This window comes from Pinus tabuliformis, chromosome 1_2 (assembly GCF_031772625.1).
Source record: "Pinus tabuliformis cultivar Carrire ecotype Pingquan chromosome 1_2, CPIR1, whole genome shotgun sequence".
NCBI lineage: Eukaryota > Viridiplantae > Streptophyta > Pinopsida > Pinales > Pinaceae > Pinus > Pinus tabuliformis.
In genome coordinates this window covers 368321359-368341671 of record NC_142298.1, presented here as the reverse complement: position 1 = coordinate 368341671, position 20313 = coordinate 368321359, and the positions used below count along the sequence as shown (strand labels likewise).

Below are 20313 nucleotides of genomic sequence, written 5' to 3'. Positions count from 1 at the left end.
AATGTTTCCATTTGATTCTATCATGTGTGAGGGTATGAGATTGGCATTTGATCAAGAGCATGAAGCCCTTTAAGAACCTTGATGTTGGCGGCATTGATTGTTGAACTTTGTTGATGTTGGTGGTATTGATTGTTGAACTCCTCTACCATGGCCTTAACAAGAAACACCCTTCACTCAAAGCAAAACAACTAGTTAGGCATGCTAATCTTTTTCTACCACATTATAAGGTTGAGGAGATGAACCCTTCACTCAAACCAAAATCATTAGTTAGGCATGTTAAACCTTTTCAATTTCTATCATGTTATAAGATTGAGCAATCCAAGTCTGAAGACTTTGAGCTAGATGATGTTTATGTATCTCTTGTTGAGGATGTTTATGTATTTCTAGTAGCGTTGAAACTTGAATCAATGATGAGTTTCATGAGTGACCATGTTGATCAGTGATTTGTAGTTTTGATGTCTATTTTTGCTACTACTACTAAAGTTGTAGAGGAGTTTTAAGAGTCCTCAAACTCTGAACCATATTATTTATGTAGCTCATGTTGATGATCTCTTGTCTAGTAGTGGTGATGAGTTTGATCATGATGAGGAGTGATCATGTTGTTGATCACTGGTATGTAGACTTGTAGTAGGTCAGTGACCCCATAGCTTAGAGCATTGTTTTAGGATTCTAAAGGCCATTAAGAGCATCATTGATTATATATTTTGTTGCTAATATGTATTGCACTCGATGCCATTTTGATATATTCACCTTTACATGGTATATAGATGAGCAAACCTTGCATATTTTGTCTCTATTGGTTTGGAATCATGGTTTTAAATCTTAAAAATATCTTTTTTATTAAAAACTAATTATTTCATGTATTTTGTTAATGACCGGTTCAGTTAGACCTGACTAGTCCCGGTTTGACCGGTTCCAGTTTGAAACCTAGTTTATTAGATGGACCGGTCTAGTGACCGGTTCCAATTTTTAAAACTATGGGTCGAAGTTGAAGCTGAAAGTTGGTTAGAGCATAATTGATCCTTGATCTCTGACGTAATTGAAAGGGCTTCTTGGAGGGTTGACTTGGTGCTTGGAGGAGGACTTGGTCTCGGGTTTGGGTCTTGGTTTTCTCATTTGAAGCGGATTCTATAAGAGGGGGAGATTTTCTAGGTTTTCCCATGGAAGGCTTTTGACCTGGCTTGGAGCTTAATTTTTGTGTCCATTGTCGTTATTGTTTTGTTCTTGATAATTGTTTGATGAAAAGGATTTAATAAAGAAACACAAGAAGATAAATAAAGTTCACAAGCAAATATTAAGGTTAAGGAGAAATTGAATTAATATCTGCCCTATTACATTCTCCAACAAGTCCTAGTAGCCAGAACAAATCTTCAAAGAGAACTAAGCATGAGGTACAGAAACACTTCAAAATTCTCGCTTTTTGAAGCCAACATGAAAAACATGTATTGTATTTATTATTACATATATTTGAAGGGCTCAAACATTAATTATGAAGACCGAACAAAGCTACAAAAATTCAACATTTATGAGTTGTAATCCTTATCTAGGGATGAGGTGTTGTCATGATTCATTGATGACTTGTCAATGAGATCTAGATCTAGAAGTGGTCATATTCATGTATTATAAATTCATAGCTTGAGATCATTACATTGTGTTGAATATGGCTTAAAGCCTTTTCCACTAGTTCTTTTCTCATGCTTGCTTGCGCCTAATTCTTAAAAAAATAAAAATAAAAGGAGAAAAGGAAATCGCAACAAGAAACACTAAAACAACTTACCAGCAAGGAATCATTGATTGATAAAGAAACAATGGTCGATTCCATTCAAGTAGAGAAGTCATCAACTATAAAAATCCAAACTATTGAGAAAGGAACAAATATAGATCCAATCAACATCACAACTCAAGAAAATGCAAATACAATTGAAGTACAGAAATATTTGGTTGTTGAAGTACAAACAACAGAGATTCCAAGTGTACTTACTAATAGAAATTCAATGATCAACAAGGCAACATAAATGCATAAAGAAGATAAAACACAAAATAAATTAAGAAAACACTACAAGTACAATAATAAAATGTCATGCAACAAAGACACCCCTAATCACAAGACCATGTACCTTAACTCGTGAATTTAACAACATTGTTGAGAACAAAAACAATTGACCTATCATCTAAAGAATATTGAGGCTAGCACAATTGAGTCTCATAATAACAATTCAGCTTGGGAATCCTATAAACGCAATGTTCCACAAACAATAGAATGAGGATCATCAAATTCTTTTCTCGTTCGGCAATTCTACTCAGCACTTAGAAATTCATATTGTCTCATATCCCCAACCACGACAGCATCAAGAAGAAAGAATCATGCTAAGACACTACAAGCCAAAATAACAATGAAAAGCCTTTCTAGAAATATGCTTTGAAAACAAAGCATTTTTTAGGGGAAGGCAATGTAATAAACATTAATATCTATAAATATAACATATAAATATTGACAAATAATAACAATAATTAATGAAGAGACATGAACAAAAACAATTGCCTTGTCATCTGAAGAATATTGAGGCCAATAAAAGTGAGTCTCAATATAACAATTCATCTTGGGAATCCCATAAATGCAATGTTCCACAAAGGATAGAATTAGGATCATCGAATTCTTTTCTAGTTCAACAATTTTGTTCCGCAATTAGAAGTTCATATTGTCTCATATCCTCCATGACAACCTCAAGAACAGAAAAAACATGCGAAGACACTAATGGCATAACAAAGATGTAAATCTTTTCCATAAGGATGCTTCGAGAACAAAGCATTTCTTAAGGATAACGCAACATAATAAACGTTAATATGTATAAATATAACATATGAATGCTAATAGATAATAACAACAATTAATTTAAATGAAGATACATCTTAATGAAAGAACATATATCTTAGTGAAAAGGCACACGCCCAGGAATTTATATGGGGCATGTTACCCACCACCAATGGGTGAACCCATAGGAGAATTTTTCTCCGAGATTTGTCTTCAACCGACAGCTAGCAGCCCCTGACAACCACCTCTGTAGCTGATATATTTTGTCAGTTGATCTCCGCTCCCTGAGCCAGTCATATGTCTCCTCGCCCATTTGTCGAAAGCGTATGTTTGAAGGTGGGCCATCCAATCCTAAAGGTGTGTCCTTCATTGCCCAATCGGGTGCTTATGCTTTTTTTTTCCTTAGGCACTTTGGGTATGGATTATTGGGTGACCTGGAAGGAGGAAGGGTTTTGATTGTAGTCTTGTTCTCTCACCTTAAATGGGGGATTAATCCTCAACCCTAGTCCCGTGGGATCTCCCCTATTGACTTATAGCTTCAGGATGGGCACTATGTGGAAAGCCCTGATTTTGATAGTGCGGTCTCGTTTTCATGTTCCACATTTTTCACTCCCCTCCACACATTACATGCCCTATTTGATCATCTTCCCTCTCTGGGTCCACTAGGCTTTGGTAGTCCCCCTCCCCTTGTCCACATGTTTGGGTCAGACTTGGAATGTTGGCCCGGAGGTTGATGTAGCTAAAAAAAAATATTAAAAGCACATCATGGCCACATACAAAAGAAAATGATATCACAAAAGCAAAAGATGGTCGAGACATTCCATTAGCACGTGGGCAAAAGCCAAACATGAGCTCTACCCCTTTATTACGACCATCACCCTAGTTCCTAGGGACCCCCTTAAGTGCCCCGCACCATTAAGGAATCCATGCATGTCCCAGCCCCTGGTGAGCAATGAATAACCCCACCTTAAGGGGGTAATCACTGCTTATATCATACACAACATGCTCTCATCTCCTAGAGCCCCGAGCAGTATAATAAAAGAAAAATCAAGAAAAAGGCAAAAGGCAAATGAAGAAGGGTGGAAAAACAAAGGTTGGGGTAACTCATGTACCACAATTGCTCCCTCCTACATCTATACACCCAAATGTGTGGACATCCCTCATCATTACCACCCTTGAACCCATGGCATTTGGCCTTGAGACCCTTGTGTCCCAATCCACCTCATCATCATCCACATGACCCCTATCACTTGAAGGATTTACCTTGGACATGTCCTTCCCCTTTGGGACTGGGAACACCTAATAGGGTTGTTTATTAACCACTCCTACCTAGGGAGATAACTCTATTACATACTCAAAGCCCCAAATTTGGAAGGGAATCCAATTATGAAGTCTCATTTGTGCCCTTGATTAACAAGCTTGGTTCACTTAGATGCACTAATGAATTACTGTACCTAATGGTGAGGAGACGCATTGGATCTTATGTGTAATTTGCAGGTGGTTTCATCATGGGTTGGGCAACTTAACTAGGGCCCAAGCCCACCAGAGGACGGTATTGACACTGGTAGGGGATGCGTAAGAGCCATGCAACTCCATCATGCGTTAAAGCATTATTTCATGCCGTGGGCACCCTCAGCACCTCCAACAGCTTGTTCATTACCCCATATTATTTGTGAGATGATGCACTTGGACCAGCATTGCCCCCAGTGGGCTTAGCAATGTACACGTGGTTTGGTAGTTGATCTGAGGCCCAGAGGAGGTTTGAATCACTCTTGAGGCATGGGACTGCATGCACCATCTTCAGATCCCTCATTTGGAGCAGTTTACAAGCTTATTTTTCATCCGAAGACCCATGAGACCAGTATTTGTGCCCCAAAGCCACTGTTGAAGAATGTAGTTACTATCGATCTTCATAATTGTATTTGAGTCATGATGTAATTTATTTGTCAAAATAAAGAAAGAGAAATTTTATTATAAAAGAAAATTACTAAGCATGTGTTTCATGCTTTATTATTTTATTTTCTAGGTCGTAACCTCCATTGAAGGCTTCTCGGTTTTGTCAAGAGTCAAAAGAGTCTTTGTCACATTTATTAGACCCTTATTGGGCATTTGTATCATGTAAAGAAATTTATTCTGAGTTAAAAATAGTCATTTTGTCCCTCCTCACTAAGTCGTCCCTGTCCTGGACAGGTTGGCCTACTTAAAGAGAATTCGACCCTGTGAAAGCAGTATATATAGAGACAATTCGACTCATTTGGAGCATATACTCAACAAGTTCAATCTACAAGAGAAAGAGGACAAAAAGAGAGTGAATTGCAGGGAAAGAAGACCTAATTCAAGGAAGAAGCTAAATCGAAGTTTTAATCATCTCTCTCTCACATGTGTGAGTTTTCTAGGGTTTCTGGGAAAGTTGCCAGGGCTGAAAATTCTGCAGTAACTACAGGTCCAAAATTATGTAGCTGGGGGGCCAAAACTTTGGATCGAAGCAATAATTGAGGAGCTGACACTTAGGAGGATTTGGGAGAGTTTGTCTACATAAAGGAAGAGTTGACTTGGTGATTGAAGGAAGTCTTTTTCTAGGTCAAAAAGGTCTTGGTTTGTCTCAATTTGATTTGAATCTATTAGTGGAAGAGTTTGACTGGGTTTTCCCCTGCATAGGTGTTTTAGCCCTAGCTAAGTGCCGACTTCTCGTGTCATTAATTGTCATGCTTTTGATTTGATGATTGCTTGATGAGAAGAACATAAAGAAAGCTAATAAGAATAGAAAAATATCATAAGTAATTGTCAACATAAGAGAATCTTTCTACCTTTTTTATTTTCAAACATGGTATCAGAACTCAAGTAAAAGAAGAGAAAAAAGTAGCTTGAAAATCTATTGAAAGAAGGAAGGATCAAAAGGAAAGGATTCAAGACAAGATCATAAGAAGGAGGCTTATCAAAGAGAAGAATGCACATCTAAGAAAATCTATGGCAACTTCAATAAAGACAGAAAACAAGCTAGAAGGAGCCACTAACTATAGAGCATGCAAGAAGAGGATGGATCTCATCCTTGCAAAACACAAAGTATTGGATTTTGTTCAAGGAAAGGTGAAGGAACCCACAGATGATGCAGGAAAGGAAAAATACAACGAGATAGACATTTTGGCTATGAACCTTATTGTAGATGGAGTGAACAATAATCTAATTCCCTATATATCCAATATAGAAACTGCAAAAGGGATGTATGAAGCTCTTTCCAAATTTTTCACTATCAAGAACATTGGACAAGTTGCTAGTCTCAAGAATGAACTAAGAACAATGAAGATGACATTGTATCTTCATATTTTGTGAGGATCTCTCAAATAAGAGATGAGCTCTAAGCCATTGATGAGATCATTCCAGACAAAGAACTTGTGATTGTTGCTCTACTACGACTACGACTACCAAAATCATGGAGCTCTTTTGCATCAAGCATTAGTAGTAGGAAAGAGACACTGTCATTTGAAGAAATGTGGAATGCATGCAGTCAAGAAGAGGCCAGCATCTCATTAGCAAAAAATAAGAAGGAAGAAGATGAGGACAACACTTCAAATGCATATTCTGCTCACTACAAAAACAAGGGAGGAAATAAGATGTTTAAAGGGCCAAAGAAGAAGTTTGACCCATCTAAAGTAGAATGTTATCATTGTCATAAGATGGGACATTATAAGAATCAATGCCCTAAAAATCATAGGAACAAGAACAAGAGAAGAGAAAGGGAACATGCAACAGTTGCTAAAGAAGCTCCACCTAAGAAGAACAAGGCTGCAAAATCTAAAGTCAAAGACTAATACTATTAAGTCTTTCCTTGCATGTTCTTCTAGATTATTGTTTTAAGTTATGTAGAGTTTTCTTTTATATTTTGATTTCTAGAGTTCATAAATCTAATATGTCTTGTTAGAAATCTTGAATTGTTTTTGATAAGTTGTAGGTATCCCTCAAAAAAGTTGGATTAAGAGGGAGCCTTCACCATTTTACCAAAAGATAAGTATACTATTCCTTGTTTCCTCTTTGAGATCTCTTTATATTGCATACTCACAATCTTTTATTTGGTAGGAAGCTTGCAGAATACACAAAGGTTATGGAGGAAACTTCAAAGGAAAGACTTGAATCATGAAAGAAGCTTTGTTGCAAAGGATGCCCTTCAGAGAAGATGTTATCCTATAAGGTTTGTTAAAGAACAACTCAAGGCATGTCTTAGACTACAAGATTTGTTGCAAATCTTTCTCTTACAAAAAGGTATGATAATTCTTCATTTGATATTTCCTTTGTATCACTAAGTCTCTTGTGTCTAGGGTTTTGAATCATAAAGATTCTTGTTAGGGCGATTAATCACTAGATTGAATCTACTCTTGTCAGACTATCTCTTGCCATTTGTTTATTTTGGTGAAACCCTAACCTTTAGGGTTCACTATAAAACCCTAGCCTTCTGGTGCTTAGGGTATGTTGTCCATAAAACCCTAGTCTACTTAGTGTTTGTTAATGAAACGTCTAGAACATATGATTAAATCCTTCTATATTAATGATTAGGATTTGTTGATAGAACCCTATCCTTTTAGGGTTTGCTACTAGTATCTAGATTATATAATAAAACCCTAGATTTTTAGGGTTTGATAAATTAGGATTTATGACAAAATCCTTGCTAGAATCAATGTAAGATCGTAAGAATAAAACCCTAGGTGTATGTACTTCTATATGGTCGAAATCCTAGCCTAGTAAAATTGTTGCATATCTAATTTTTGGATTTTGATATATGTATCTAGGGTTTATGATTAAATTCCTTAGTAAGCGCCTGATATAAGCAAATAATAATGGAACCTGGATATGAAATGCTAGAATACTAACATAAGTCACCTGACATAAGGACACAGGACACGAAGGACACGAGGATTCGAGCATCGGACAAGAACACGTTGACTCCCCAAAAAAGGACACGTTATATATATATATATATTAAAAACTAGATATTTCTTACACAAAATCATACAAAATTCAAATTCATTGATTCAAACATAGATATTCATCTAGATGTAAGTTTTACAAAGATACAAAGTAACATTATGCATACAAATACAATTGTGACATATTCATCAATGATCCAATAGGTGAAAGACAAGATACTGTATTTTTCTCATTAAGTCATCAAAATCAAAATGTGTTACATAGGTAGTACAATGCCAGTGGCAAATAGAAATAGCAAACACAAAATAAATACAAGTCTACAAGCCTTAAGGCAGTAGGTAGCTCATAAGTCATCAATCCTCATCATCAAAATCAGCATCACTGTACTAAGCATCATGGTCACCACTACTCTCCTCTGTTGCATCCTCTTCCTCTGTATCCAAAGTCATCTCCGCATCTGTTGGTGTGGAGGATGACCCCTCTACAGTATCACCATCATCAAATGTGACAGGCTCTAGCACTGACTCATTGAGATCCAAGTTGGCCAATGCCAATTCAACACTGTTGTCCAGACCCATATCATAAGGAAAGACATCCCACATCTTTGTCTTTCCCTTCAAACACTCATCCCTCTACCTGTAAATAAGACGAAGGTTGGTGTGCACATACACCATTGTCTCTACCCTGGACTGCTCAAGCCTGCTCTTCTTGACACTATACAAATTCCCATATATGCTCCAATTCCTCTCGCAACAAGAGGATGAAGTCACCTGAGAGAGGAGCCTCATGGCTAACTGCTGTAGAGGAGGGCTTGTTGCCCCATGAGTTGCCCACCATGAATAAGGCTTCTTAGCCCCCCTATCTCTAATCACATCATATCTTGCAAATCGACCAGTGCTAGTGGAAAACTATGCAAAGGCATCCTCCACCTCATCAAGGGATGCTCTATCCTAAAAAATCCACCTGAATGCATATTTCCTCCCCTGTGAAATTTCACCATCCATGTGAGGAGGGAATCTGTGGGAAGGTCCACCATTCAACCACTCATAGATGTAGTATTTTGGGTTGAATGAGTGAGCCAAACAATGTAAAGGTGTGTTATTCTTGTCCCGTTTGCTGACAAGAATATCCTGTATGGTGGTGAAGAAGGCTTCTGATGATGTCTCATACTCGAGGCACTCACTCTATAAAATAATGCTCCTCACAAACTCAATCATGGAATCCCATCCCTCATAAACCTCTCCTAGGATGGGTTGTTTGTATCTACAAATAGAAGCAAAGAAATGATAGGGTCCATAATCTTAATAAGTAGATCTACCGTCTCCCACCAAGCATCATCTAACACTATGTCCTTCACTCTTTTTGACGATGCTTGATCTGTCTTTCTCCAAAAAGAACAAAACTCTGAAATAACCATGGCCCCAAGACCGGTCTTGATCTCCCTCAACCTCTTCAACATGATGAATGATGAGGCAAACCGTGTATCTACGATCTTCAACAATGATAGATTGGTGTACTCCTTGTAGATAGTGAGGGAATTTGTATGATTTTGTACAAAGTTGTGGATATGTTATGCATCCTCAATAATGCTTCCAATCCAAAGCACATCAGAAGAAATAGATTTAAGTTCTAAGTTCAATGAATGGACAATGCAAGGTGTCCAAAACACTTGTGGATATTTAGCTTCCACAATCATGCCAGCTCCCTTGCAAACAAGTGCCTTATCTGTAATGATTTGCACACAAGAATCAACATCTACATCTTCAATAATTTTAATAAACAACTCGCCCATATATTGTGCATCCTTGTATTATCCAAGTGCATTCACTGATTTCAATAAAATTGGACCATTCAAGAAAGACACCATGAATTTGATGAGTGGGTGTCGTGTTAGATATGTCCATCCATCAAAAACAATGCTAACCCCAGATGTTGGCCATGTTGATTTAATAGGCTCAAGCATTTTGTCCACCTCTTTTTTTGCCTTCGTCAACAATGTGGTTGTAAGCTTCTATGACCCAGGAGGCACATACCCTGATGGAGCCCCTTGAGTTAGAGCTTGGCACATCTCAATAAATAGAGGTGAGCATGCAACATTAAAGGATATGAAGTTCTAATAGAAAAAAAAGGCAATGGTGAGATCAAGCTCTTTCCGTTTCTCTTTCTTAAAAATCTTGTCCATTGGACCAAGTGTAATTGCCTTTCTTTTTGTTGCTTATCCCCCACCAGAACTCTCAAATGGGAATTTGTCGCTGCTTTTCCTCAAGAATGGAAGGGGGCCATCATTCTTGTTTTTTTAAGATTTTGCAGCCACATTTGCCATACCAACATTGGCCTCTCTTTCCATTTTTTTCCTCTTTGCTAAAGGCACCTGTGTCCAAGTTGCAATTCCACAACTTGGTAAAGCCAACAAATGAGCTTTCACATGGAAATATGTGCTCATGAAATGATTGTTGCAATAGCTGCATTTCCAAGCAACATTGCTTCCTCCCTTCATTTTGTTGCCTAGCCCTTGCTCTCTTGTGACATATTTCCACAATGGATATTTGTTATCTTGAGGTTGTTGTCTTCCCTCAACATTTGAAGTTGTTGTTGTAGCCCCACTTCCAATAGAGGGAACACTTGCAGACCCTGATGAAATTGGAACAGGAGGGGCATCTCCAATGGGGACATTCTTCCCCTTCCTTTGCCCCTTCCCTGCTGCCCTTGATTGAGCCATGAATGTTGTAAAAAAAAAAACAAAAAATGCACAAATTTGTAAAAGAAATGCACATGCAAACTGCTGTAATAAAAATGCAAAAAAATAGAGAGAAAATGCACTTACCTGTTGCTTGAATCTCCTTGAAAATGCTCCCACACCCTTTGCTCTTTTCTCTCACACACCCACAGCAAACCCACAGCCAAGAGAAAAGGTAAATGTGCAAATAGAATGGCCAAATCGGCCTTTTAACGCCACACGGGAGTCCCTTTTTCGGGATTCGTGTCCCAGAATCAGGGCACGATCCGAACACGATCATGTCCCGATCGGAAGGACACGAATCTGACCAAATCATATATGATTCGCCTAATTCGGGACACTAGAGGGCAGGGGAACGAATCCAGTTTCTTAGATGCTAACTTGATTGTTGATACCCATGATTTAGTTTTATTAATAAAATCTAGGGTTTGTGACAAAACCCTAGTAGAATTTGACACGAAGTTCTAGGGCATACTTTTGAAGATGTAAAGTGCTATGATTGGATTGTTAACTTGATTTAACTATCTAAGACTTTAAGTCTCAATGATGGAATCTAGGGTTTGCGAAAAAATCCCTAGCAAGTTTTTGAAGTTAGAATATAAGATGTAACCCTTATTGATTGTGAACCTAACTAGGTTTAGGTTTTAGATATCTAAAGCTTGACTGTTTTGATGCTTCGATTGTAATAACATGATAATCCTATATTGATATAGTTGACTTCATGTTTTTGTATATTTGTACTTCGTTGTACTTCTTGTTGAAGATTTGCAGGTACATAAGCTTCAAGGCATTGAAGATGTTCATAATTGAATATGACTTGATAATAATGATGAGCATGATGGATAAAAGGGAGTTGTAAGAATGATGATGACATTAAAGATGAATAGATAATCTTGTTGCCATAGAAAGAATGATGTTCTTGAAGAAATGAAGCTTTGAAAGGTTGAAGTTTCTCTGATGATATAAGAATGAAGTTGTTGATCTCCCTAGGTTGAGAGGGAGCTTGGATGAAGGAAAGTGTATATCCTCCATAGTTGAGAAAGGAGACTTGAACTTGGAAATATGAAAGGAAAGAATAAGATCAAAGAATAGCTAAAGCACTATAGATGATTGTTCATGATTGATGAAGTTATAAGCAAAATTTAAAAGGGTGTTAAGATAGAGTTTGTTGTTGCTGGTGAATTAAAGAAGGAAATTTCTGACAATATGTGTTTGGATAATATGATGATGATCTACGCAGCATCAGAATGATTAAGGACCCCGAAGGTTTGTGCTAAACACGCATATATATATAGAAAGTTTATTACTAATTTGGGTTGTGATTTTGCAGGATCTCTCCATAGGAAAGTTGAAGATCTTGGAAACCTGCTTGGACTGGTGGATATATCTAATTTAGTTGCTAGGGAGAGATGAACCATCTTGGGGCGACAAGATACTTGAGAAGACATTTGGTCGGCCTATGCGTTGATGTTCCAATCCCAAAGTAGAGAGGGTGGCGTTGGTCTTGGAGCTCCGACCTTGGAAACGCACCTAAATCCTTGGGTTGGTGTTAGAGTGGAAGCTTGATGGTACCTATAACGGCTGAAGTTTGGAACACACCTTAGTCCCACCCGATTAGATACTTTAGTCAAGTATATAAACTGTATCACTGTGTATGTTGTAACTCTTCATAGAAACACATCATTTTAAGTTCGTCCATGTACCTACGTATATATGTAATTATGAATACCTCCCAAGTTAAGAGGGAGCGTTGAAGAATGTAACTAGTGTTAATCTTCATAATTGTATTTGATTCATGACGTAATTTACTTGTCAAAAGAAAGAAAGAGAAATTTTATTATAAAAGAAAATTATTAAGCATGGGCTTCATGCTTTATTATTTTATTTTCTAGGTTATAGCCTCCATTGAAGGCTTCTAGGTTTTGTCAAGAGTCAAAAGAGTCTTTGTCACATTTATTAGACCCTTCTTGGGTATTTGTATCATGTAAAGAAATTTATTTTGAGTTAAAAATAGTCATTTTGTCCCTCCTCACCAAGTCGGCCCTGTCCTGGAGAAGTCAGCCTAGTTAAAGAGAATTCGACCCTGTAGAACTTATATATAGAGATAGCTCGACTCATTTGGAGCACACACTCAACAATTTCGATCTACAAGAGAAAGAGGACGAATAAGAGAGTGAATTGCATGAGAAGAAACCTAATTCAAGGAAGAAGCTAAATCGAAGTTTGGAGCATCTCTCTCTCTCACACGTGTGGGTTTTATAGGGTTTTTAGGCACACTGCAGGGGCCGAAATTTCTGCAGTAACTGCAGGTCCGAAATTCTATAGCTGGGGGGGCCTAAATTCTGGATTGATGTAGTATTTGAGGAGCTGACACTGGAGGATTTGGCAGAGTTCGTCTACATAAACGAAGGGTTGACTTGGGAAATGGAGGAAGTCTTTTTCTAGGTCAAAAAGGTCTTGGTTTGTCTCAATTTGATTTGAATCTATTAGTGGAAGAGTTTGATTAGGTTTTCCCCTACATAGGGGTTTTAGCCCTAGCTGAGTGCCTACTTATGGTGTCATTGATCTTCATGCTTTTGATTTGATGATTGCTTGATGAGAAGAAGATAAAGAACATAAAGAAAGCTAATAAGAATATAAAAATATCACAAGTAATTGTCAACATAAGAAAATCTTTCTACCTTTCTGATTTTTTAACAAACACTTGGAGAACCACATGATGACTTACATGGACATTAAGGGGCCATCCCCTTATGCATCATTTATAGAGCCCTCACTCTCGTCTTGGCATTTAGAGGACTCAACTCAGCCTTCCAACGGCCTCATTTCATCATGACATCATCAATCTTTAGCCTCCTTAAGGACGGTTTCAGCCAATTTAAAATCATCTAAGACTCCGTAGCCCAAAGGACTAGGCACTAGTCCAAGAAGTTTGGCAATCAACTCTTCTCTTCTCCATATTTTCTCTTAAATTTCAATCCCCCAAATGTAGGGCGGAAATCTAGGGCGTGCATCGAAATTTTAGGAAGGTGATTTTTCAGGAAGCCGAGGGTCCACACATCAAACTTATGGTCTAGACTACCTATGCTCCAAGTCTGGTGGGCATCCGCCCGAGTTTCATCCATAAAATCTCTTGCCCTAGGTGCCACTCCAAGAGGGAAAACCTAGATCTTTCTCTCTCACCTTGGGGACTTCTTTGAGGGTTGTATGAGCTTAGTATTCAATGGAATAAATCATAAGAAGCCCTTTCTCATCCCTTGCCTTGACCTAATGAATACCTTGGAAGTATTTCTTCCCACGATTATTCATAAAACCCTAGGTCTAGAGCAAGTCTTTCCTAGGTCTCTCAAAGGAAGTGAAGAACCCCTTTGAAGTGTTAAAACATCACATTAAGCTTCTTTTAGAGGTCATATCCAATCACTGGGAATCTTGATCTTAGGATACATAATATAATCATAAATTTCAAACCCTAAGTCTTGATCTCCTCCCAGGCCTTTCTTGGAGAGCGTTTAGCTTCCCTGAATCATTGAGCCATTGTTGTGTCTCCCCTTGAATGGACCGTGTGGAATCATACCACACTCAAATCATTGATTTATTCATTTTAAGCGATTCCCTTCCTACCAGGACTCCTCCCATTGATGAAACTCCGTAAAGAGTAGGGGACGTTGACTGAGGTGACAATGGGTCGTCCCATTGTTGCCATTTAGTCTAGTATTTGTCCCTTAGGTTTTCCCCTCCTAGGGCCCCACTAGATTGTGTTGTAACACGGCCCTTATTGTATTCACTCATTCTATTCAACTCAATCGTCCCTCATATATTTTATTCAATACATTATTTTAATCCAAATGGATTTCTTTATATCATTCCAAATATTTTGGATATTTAATTTGTGAACCACATTGGTTCGTCCCACCGCCAAATGCATGTTGCCAAAGAGGATAGGCTATAGGTCAACAAGAGAAAGCTAGTTGAGCCCTCAGGGATACCAACCACTATTGTAGCTGGCGTTTGAGCTGCCCTCAATCTGGATATTCTAAGGAATAAAGGGGGATCTTGCAGAGATTTCCTTTTGCAGATGATTCAATTGATTGAGCTTACCTTTGGGATATATATTCTACAAAAGGCTTGATGCCAATGGGGAGGCGATAGGTCACAAGTTCAAAGACAATCAAATCCCTCAAGGTTACCAACTGCTATTATGGCTAGTAGTTGAGTCATCCTCCATCCAAATATTCTAGGGAAGAGGGAAATATCTCATGAGGTTTTCCTTGAGACTGAAAAAAGAGAATGTATATGTATGTGTGTATGCATGTAGTCCAACGGGTGGCTCAAACCATTGTCACCAATGTTGTTGTGTGTTTGGCTAGTTTTGTGCCTACACGTGCCTGATTTGAATCCTCCTAGATGAGGTGCACTAGCCTATGTCGATGAGTTTATTAGGGATAACATACAAGAATGTGGGGAAGCATCCCTCGGGTTTCCCCACAAGGTTTTCCTTCAAAAACAAAAACAAAAATAAAAATAATATATATATATATATATATATATATATATATCAGAAGTCATCATTGCCAGAAACAACAATTATGAATTTTCTCCTCTTGTTAAGGGTAATCAAAGTATTTTTCTCATCTACAGTATATATTCATGTAATCGTGTTTTCAGTCCAAAAAAATATCAGATTGGAAAGACCTCAAGTTTTAGAATGAAACATCCTGAGCCTTTTGGTGATCCTATCATCTTCTTTTATAATGCCTTGTATTAGTATTTTAACAAGTCTTTAGAACACATCTAAGAAACGATGTTAAGCTAAGATATCCCGTTCAATTTTAAAGGGGAAAATAATATAGACATACAGTCATGAAATGGAAGAAGAAATTGGCAATAGTATTTTGAACATCATGCTTCATGCTTTACTGTTCAGTACTTGCATCAGAGTCTATAGAACAAAGGACAACATTTACAGGAGATCAGAAACAAACTGCACTTACAAATTTTCATCTTCAAAACTGGTTATAAAAGTGCCCTGATCAAGTGAATTAGAACAAAGCCCAGGGTGATCAGTTCCTGCATAAAGTTTTCTAATGTCACTTCCTCCATCAGGCTTTAACGCTTTGGCCTCATCATTTGACGTCCCTTCCTTCTGCCGTAATGCAATTGCTAGTGGTAAACTGCCAATGCTACCAGAAGATACAATAGCATTTTGAATATCAATGGCATCCCGAGGAAGCACTTGGTTCTTTTCAGGCCTCAGAATATCTTTCAGGCCAGGAGCACATTTTTCTGCTTCTTGCAACCAAGCACTCTCTAGTCTCTGCTCATCTGCAATACAAAATTTCCTTGCTTTTAAAATTTCCAGTTTCCCATCATGCACAACATTTGAATCATTAGTTTTCCCTATGTTTATAGTCACTTGTGTATCACCTTCAAAGCGTTGTGATAGCTTTGGTAACTCTTTGTGGGATCCATGTGGTATAGCTGAAAAAGATTCAATTCCATTTATAGTATAATAAGTTTCCCGAAATGTTTCTCTATTTTTATCAGATTTCATGATAGTGCTCTCTGACTCCTGCTCTGCTTCTGTCGTAATCACAGAATTCCTCTGTTTATTGGCTGAAGATTTTGGCAACTCAGTTGAGTTTTTTCTAGACCTAATATTCTCTACTTCAGCTGGGAGGGAAGCAAGACTGATCCTAACTTCCACGTTGCAACCTAATGCAAGTTGAATTGAATTCGCAATACTCTTCAGATGTCTTTCAGCCCTGGATTTTTGATCTGGATGCCAAAATTCTAATTGAACAGTTGCAAAACCTGCAAAAGCACGTCATTCGCCCATGTTATACTCATTATAAAAAGCATAACAAGCCCTTTAGCATTTCAAAGACACGTGGAGATGTTGACCTACAGAAATGACAATCCTATATTTTCCCTTCATATAAATGGTGACTAGCACAAAGTTTGGATATAATTTTAAAAACAAAGCATTTTACAATCTGCTGAAATAATCTAACTTGCAATGGCAGTACAGTGAAAAATCTTTAGTCAACCAATCAAACATTACAGTAACCAATATAGAAGTTCTGAACTACTATGCAAAATGAGAAAGATAAAAGAATAATTCAGCACTCCTATGAGTAAATGCTTTTGGTCACCCATATGACTTTTAAACTCCAAAACGTAGCAGGAAGCAAAATCTTTTGAATATTTCCTTGTCAAATCAATTAGTTTAACAGGAAACCACGATAGGAGACTCAAAAGACGAATAAGCACAAAAGAAAATGCAAACCTACCTTCTCCTATAAAAACTGACACCAATTTTGCTTGTGTGTGTAACAGCTGCCTCAAAGTATTTGAACGGCATTCTTCTATAGTTCTTCTCCAAATGTCATCTAACTTGGCTGGACTCAGACAACTCAACTCTGGTTGAGCTGCACCACTGTTATCATTAATGCTTCTTGGAAAATTTCCTTCACATCCACCCAACACAGGTGAACAGCCTGATGCATGAATCTGTGCTCCTTTATTTCCCTCATTTGAATACATAATTTGTGCTTTCTTCAAACTGTTATTTTTATTCCCTGCACTGGACTTTAGGACCATGGAATCCAACTGCTCAAGTGAAGCTCCAAACTGTTGTTTATCTAAAACTTGCCTGGAAGATGAATCAGAATACAAGAATCCATTTTCATTCCTCTCTTTTACAGCTACAGGACTTTGAGTGACACTAGTACCAGCAGAAGTGGGAAGCAGAAGAGACCTTCCACAACCAAACTGCAAAAGAGCTGCTATCAGCCATGTTGTCTGATCATTCGAAACCCTTAGCTGTTTTTCTGCTTCAGAAAGAATTTTCAGGGCTCGCCGCAGTCTCTCTAACTCTTCTTCTGTTACTGCAAGTAGAGAAATGCCACAAGAATTTAGAGGATTTTACAATGTACATATAACTGATAAGATTGAACATAAATACTTAACAATCTAGTACACTGAAGTTTGAACAGCATAACAGCATATTTTTCAAATTAAACCCTTGCATAAAATTTAATGAAAAAGCCTTTTTCCAATATCAACTGGCTTAAAATAAAAGAAAGCATAAGGAGCTGACATTTTATTGATATTTCATTCCCAAAAGACGTGGTAATTCTTTACAACCATCCCGACAAATTACAATTGCAAAAATAATCGATGTTTAATTGAGAACAAATTTATATGCTCATCAATATTTAGAGGCTGCAACGTATCGATTCTTCTGAGAATGATTTTATATGTTCTTTTGAGAATGGTGAGAATTAACACAGCATACTGAAATCTCAGATCAAATCAGTAGAGGTCAAGTTTCCATGAAATTATGAAGATTTAACACATTAATGAGCATTCAGATTAAACTATCAGACAGTGAGGTAATCAAACAAGGTTTTAAGAATGTTCTATATTAGCAGAAGTCTATAGTCCCTGTTACCCATCCCAAGCGGGTGACCAATTGAAGAAAACTTTTCTCCCATCCTGTTCAACTTGCCAGCCAGCAGCCCTATGTAATCTACTGATAGCTAGACTCAAAGGCCCTCCATCTATGCTCCGGTCAGTGCTTTGTGACATCTAGCTTACTTATCAGATGAAGGTGGGTCATCCATTGTAAGGTACATTAACCATGTTTGTAATCAAGTGCTTCCATTTAATGTTTTAAAAGTGTATTAGTATGATCACAAGTTGAAATTGGATGATTGACCGCTTTCAATTGTATCTTTGTTCCATCGTGATGCAGGAGCATCGTAAAACTCGAATGACCGAGAAGGTCAAAACTTTTACCAGAGGAGTTGGTTCCTCAAAGTGTGGATTTTGGTTAGATTAGGAGAATTCTTTGTTGGTCATGTAATCTAGTAATTTTATTATTTTGTTAAGTTGTTTGAGATGCTCGGAGTCTGTTTTGAAGCCAAATTGGGCCATCCGATCCACTATTCATGGACCTAGAAGGATGCCCACTTATGTATTAATTCATGTTTTGAATTAATAAGATGAGCAGAGAGAGCGCAGTGTGGAATGAATTAATTTATGGCACAAACTAGTCCTTTTGCAATCGTATTGTTTTCATTCTTGAACACACACACACAGATAGATAGATATATATATATATATATAAAAATAAACCAGTCCTTTTGCAATCGTATTGTTTTCATTCTTGAACACACACACATACATATATATATATATATATATATATATATATATATATATATATATATATATAGCGTTGCAGGGGTCTGTGTTACATCCCGGACATCTATTTAAATCCTCTTGAGCAAGGCGGAACCAAAATAAATCTTTATTTTACAACTACGCGAGTTGGGATCTACAGCAGTAACGAAGGAGCCACAGCAATACATAACAGGCCGAGGTCTGAGTACGTAGCAAAGCCATACCTTAGTTTCTTTTAAAGCGACGGGAGTACATCACTTAACAGGAGATGGGGAACAAAACTGAAGTTCTCTCAGGATAAGTCCGTCACATAACAGAATCCCTGGAGGTTTAAAGCTAAGTTGCACTGAAACGGATACGGAAACGGGGTTTGAAATGGATACAGCAAGGAAACAGCAATGCCTAAAACGTTTCAGAAATAGGATCCTGCATTTCCAAAAAACGGAAACGTTTCAGAAATAGGTTCCTGCGTTTCCAAAAAACTAAAAGTTTCCGTGCCTTTTCCATGTCATTTCCGGTCGTTTCGTACCCGTTCCATTTCCGAAACGCCGAATGGCGTTTGTAGGGTTTGGAGGGATGTTTCCAGTAACTTAGGTTTAAAGTGCACCCCGTGCACCCCAAAATAAAGTGTCGAGGTGATGTGTCCCCGGAGTTTTTTTTCTTGGAAGATGAAAGGAGTAGCACACAAGGGGAACGTCAACAGGACGAGGACTGAGATGATGTGGAGGAGCCAAAACGTGAAATGCATCGGGATGAAGTGTGGCTATCATACTAGAGATGAAACTGACAAGTAGCCACGAGGGACCACTGACTCCTCACAGAAGAAAGTTGTGGTACACATTTTGTAAAGGAGCAGGGACCACTACTAATGGGAGCTAGGCACATCAACTAATGGAAATATTTCATCTCCCGAAGTCTATCTCCCTGGGAGATTTGGGAGCAGGAACATCTGCGTAGTTTAGGAAAAATTCAAGGTCAGGGAACCGGGGACCCAGGTCTAAAGGTTTGGTCCCATTATGTGGAGCGGGAGGAAAATTTAAGCGTCGAGGACTAATCGAGTGGGGCTACGCAAGTTATTAACACCTGTTTAAAAATGCTTGGTCCATTGTTGCATAGGAAGCTTGGTCTCAGTGGCTATTCTAATAAAAGGCTTTTGCCTAGGGGTTTTAATATTTAAGGTAACTACGCTTCCCCTTTGTGGTATATATATATAGTCCTTTCCAATCATCATTTGGGTTGTATAACCCAATATCTTCACATAGGCTGGGATTTATTTTGGAAATTAATATAAAGGAATGCTTGGCTGCGGTGGCTTTTTTAGAAGTTTTGACTCCAGATTAATAAGCTTTAATCCTGTGGTTTTATAAATGAAACCCTCCCACTTGGTCATAATTTAATATAACCATCATTTGGAACTTGGTTCCAAGTCTTGGCTATGGTGGTTTTGAACTGGACTTGAGGGTCTGATTCAAATTTGACCAGGCATGTATATAATTAAATTAAAGCCCTAGGCATACACCACATCGCTTCACTTTGGTGGTTATCCTTTACCCCTAGTCCAATATGACCTTATTTGAGACCTTTCTTTACATTGTCCAAGAGGGGCACAAATAGGAGGCATTGATTGATGTTGCATGCCCATGGTAATCCATATTTA

At 37.9% G+C, this 20313-nt stretch overlaps 1 protein-coding gene across 3 annotated transcripts in view; it reads right to left on the bottom strand.

The window, feature by feature from the left end:
• LOC149205902 (protein STICHEL-like) overlaps nucleotides 1–20313 on the bottom strand; it is a 139938-nt gene that overhangs the window by 50993 nt on the left and 68632 nt on the right. For 2 of the 3 annotated variants that reach the window (XM_089395217.1, XM_089395216.1), the window contains exons 3-4: nucleotides 16760–17356; nucleotides 15461–16280 (exon numbers count right to left, since the gene is read on the bottom strand). In XM_089395217.1, the coding sequence (XP_089251343.1) occupies nucleotides 15461–16280; nucleotides 16760–17356 (1417 nt within the window). The remainder of the gene's footprint in view (nucleotides 1–15460; nucleotides 16281–16759; nucleotides 17357–20313) is intronic. The other variant, XM_089395218.1, reaches the window with a different exon arrangement.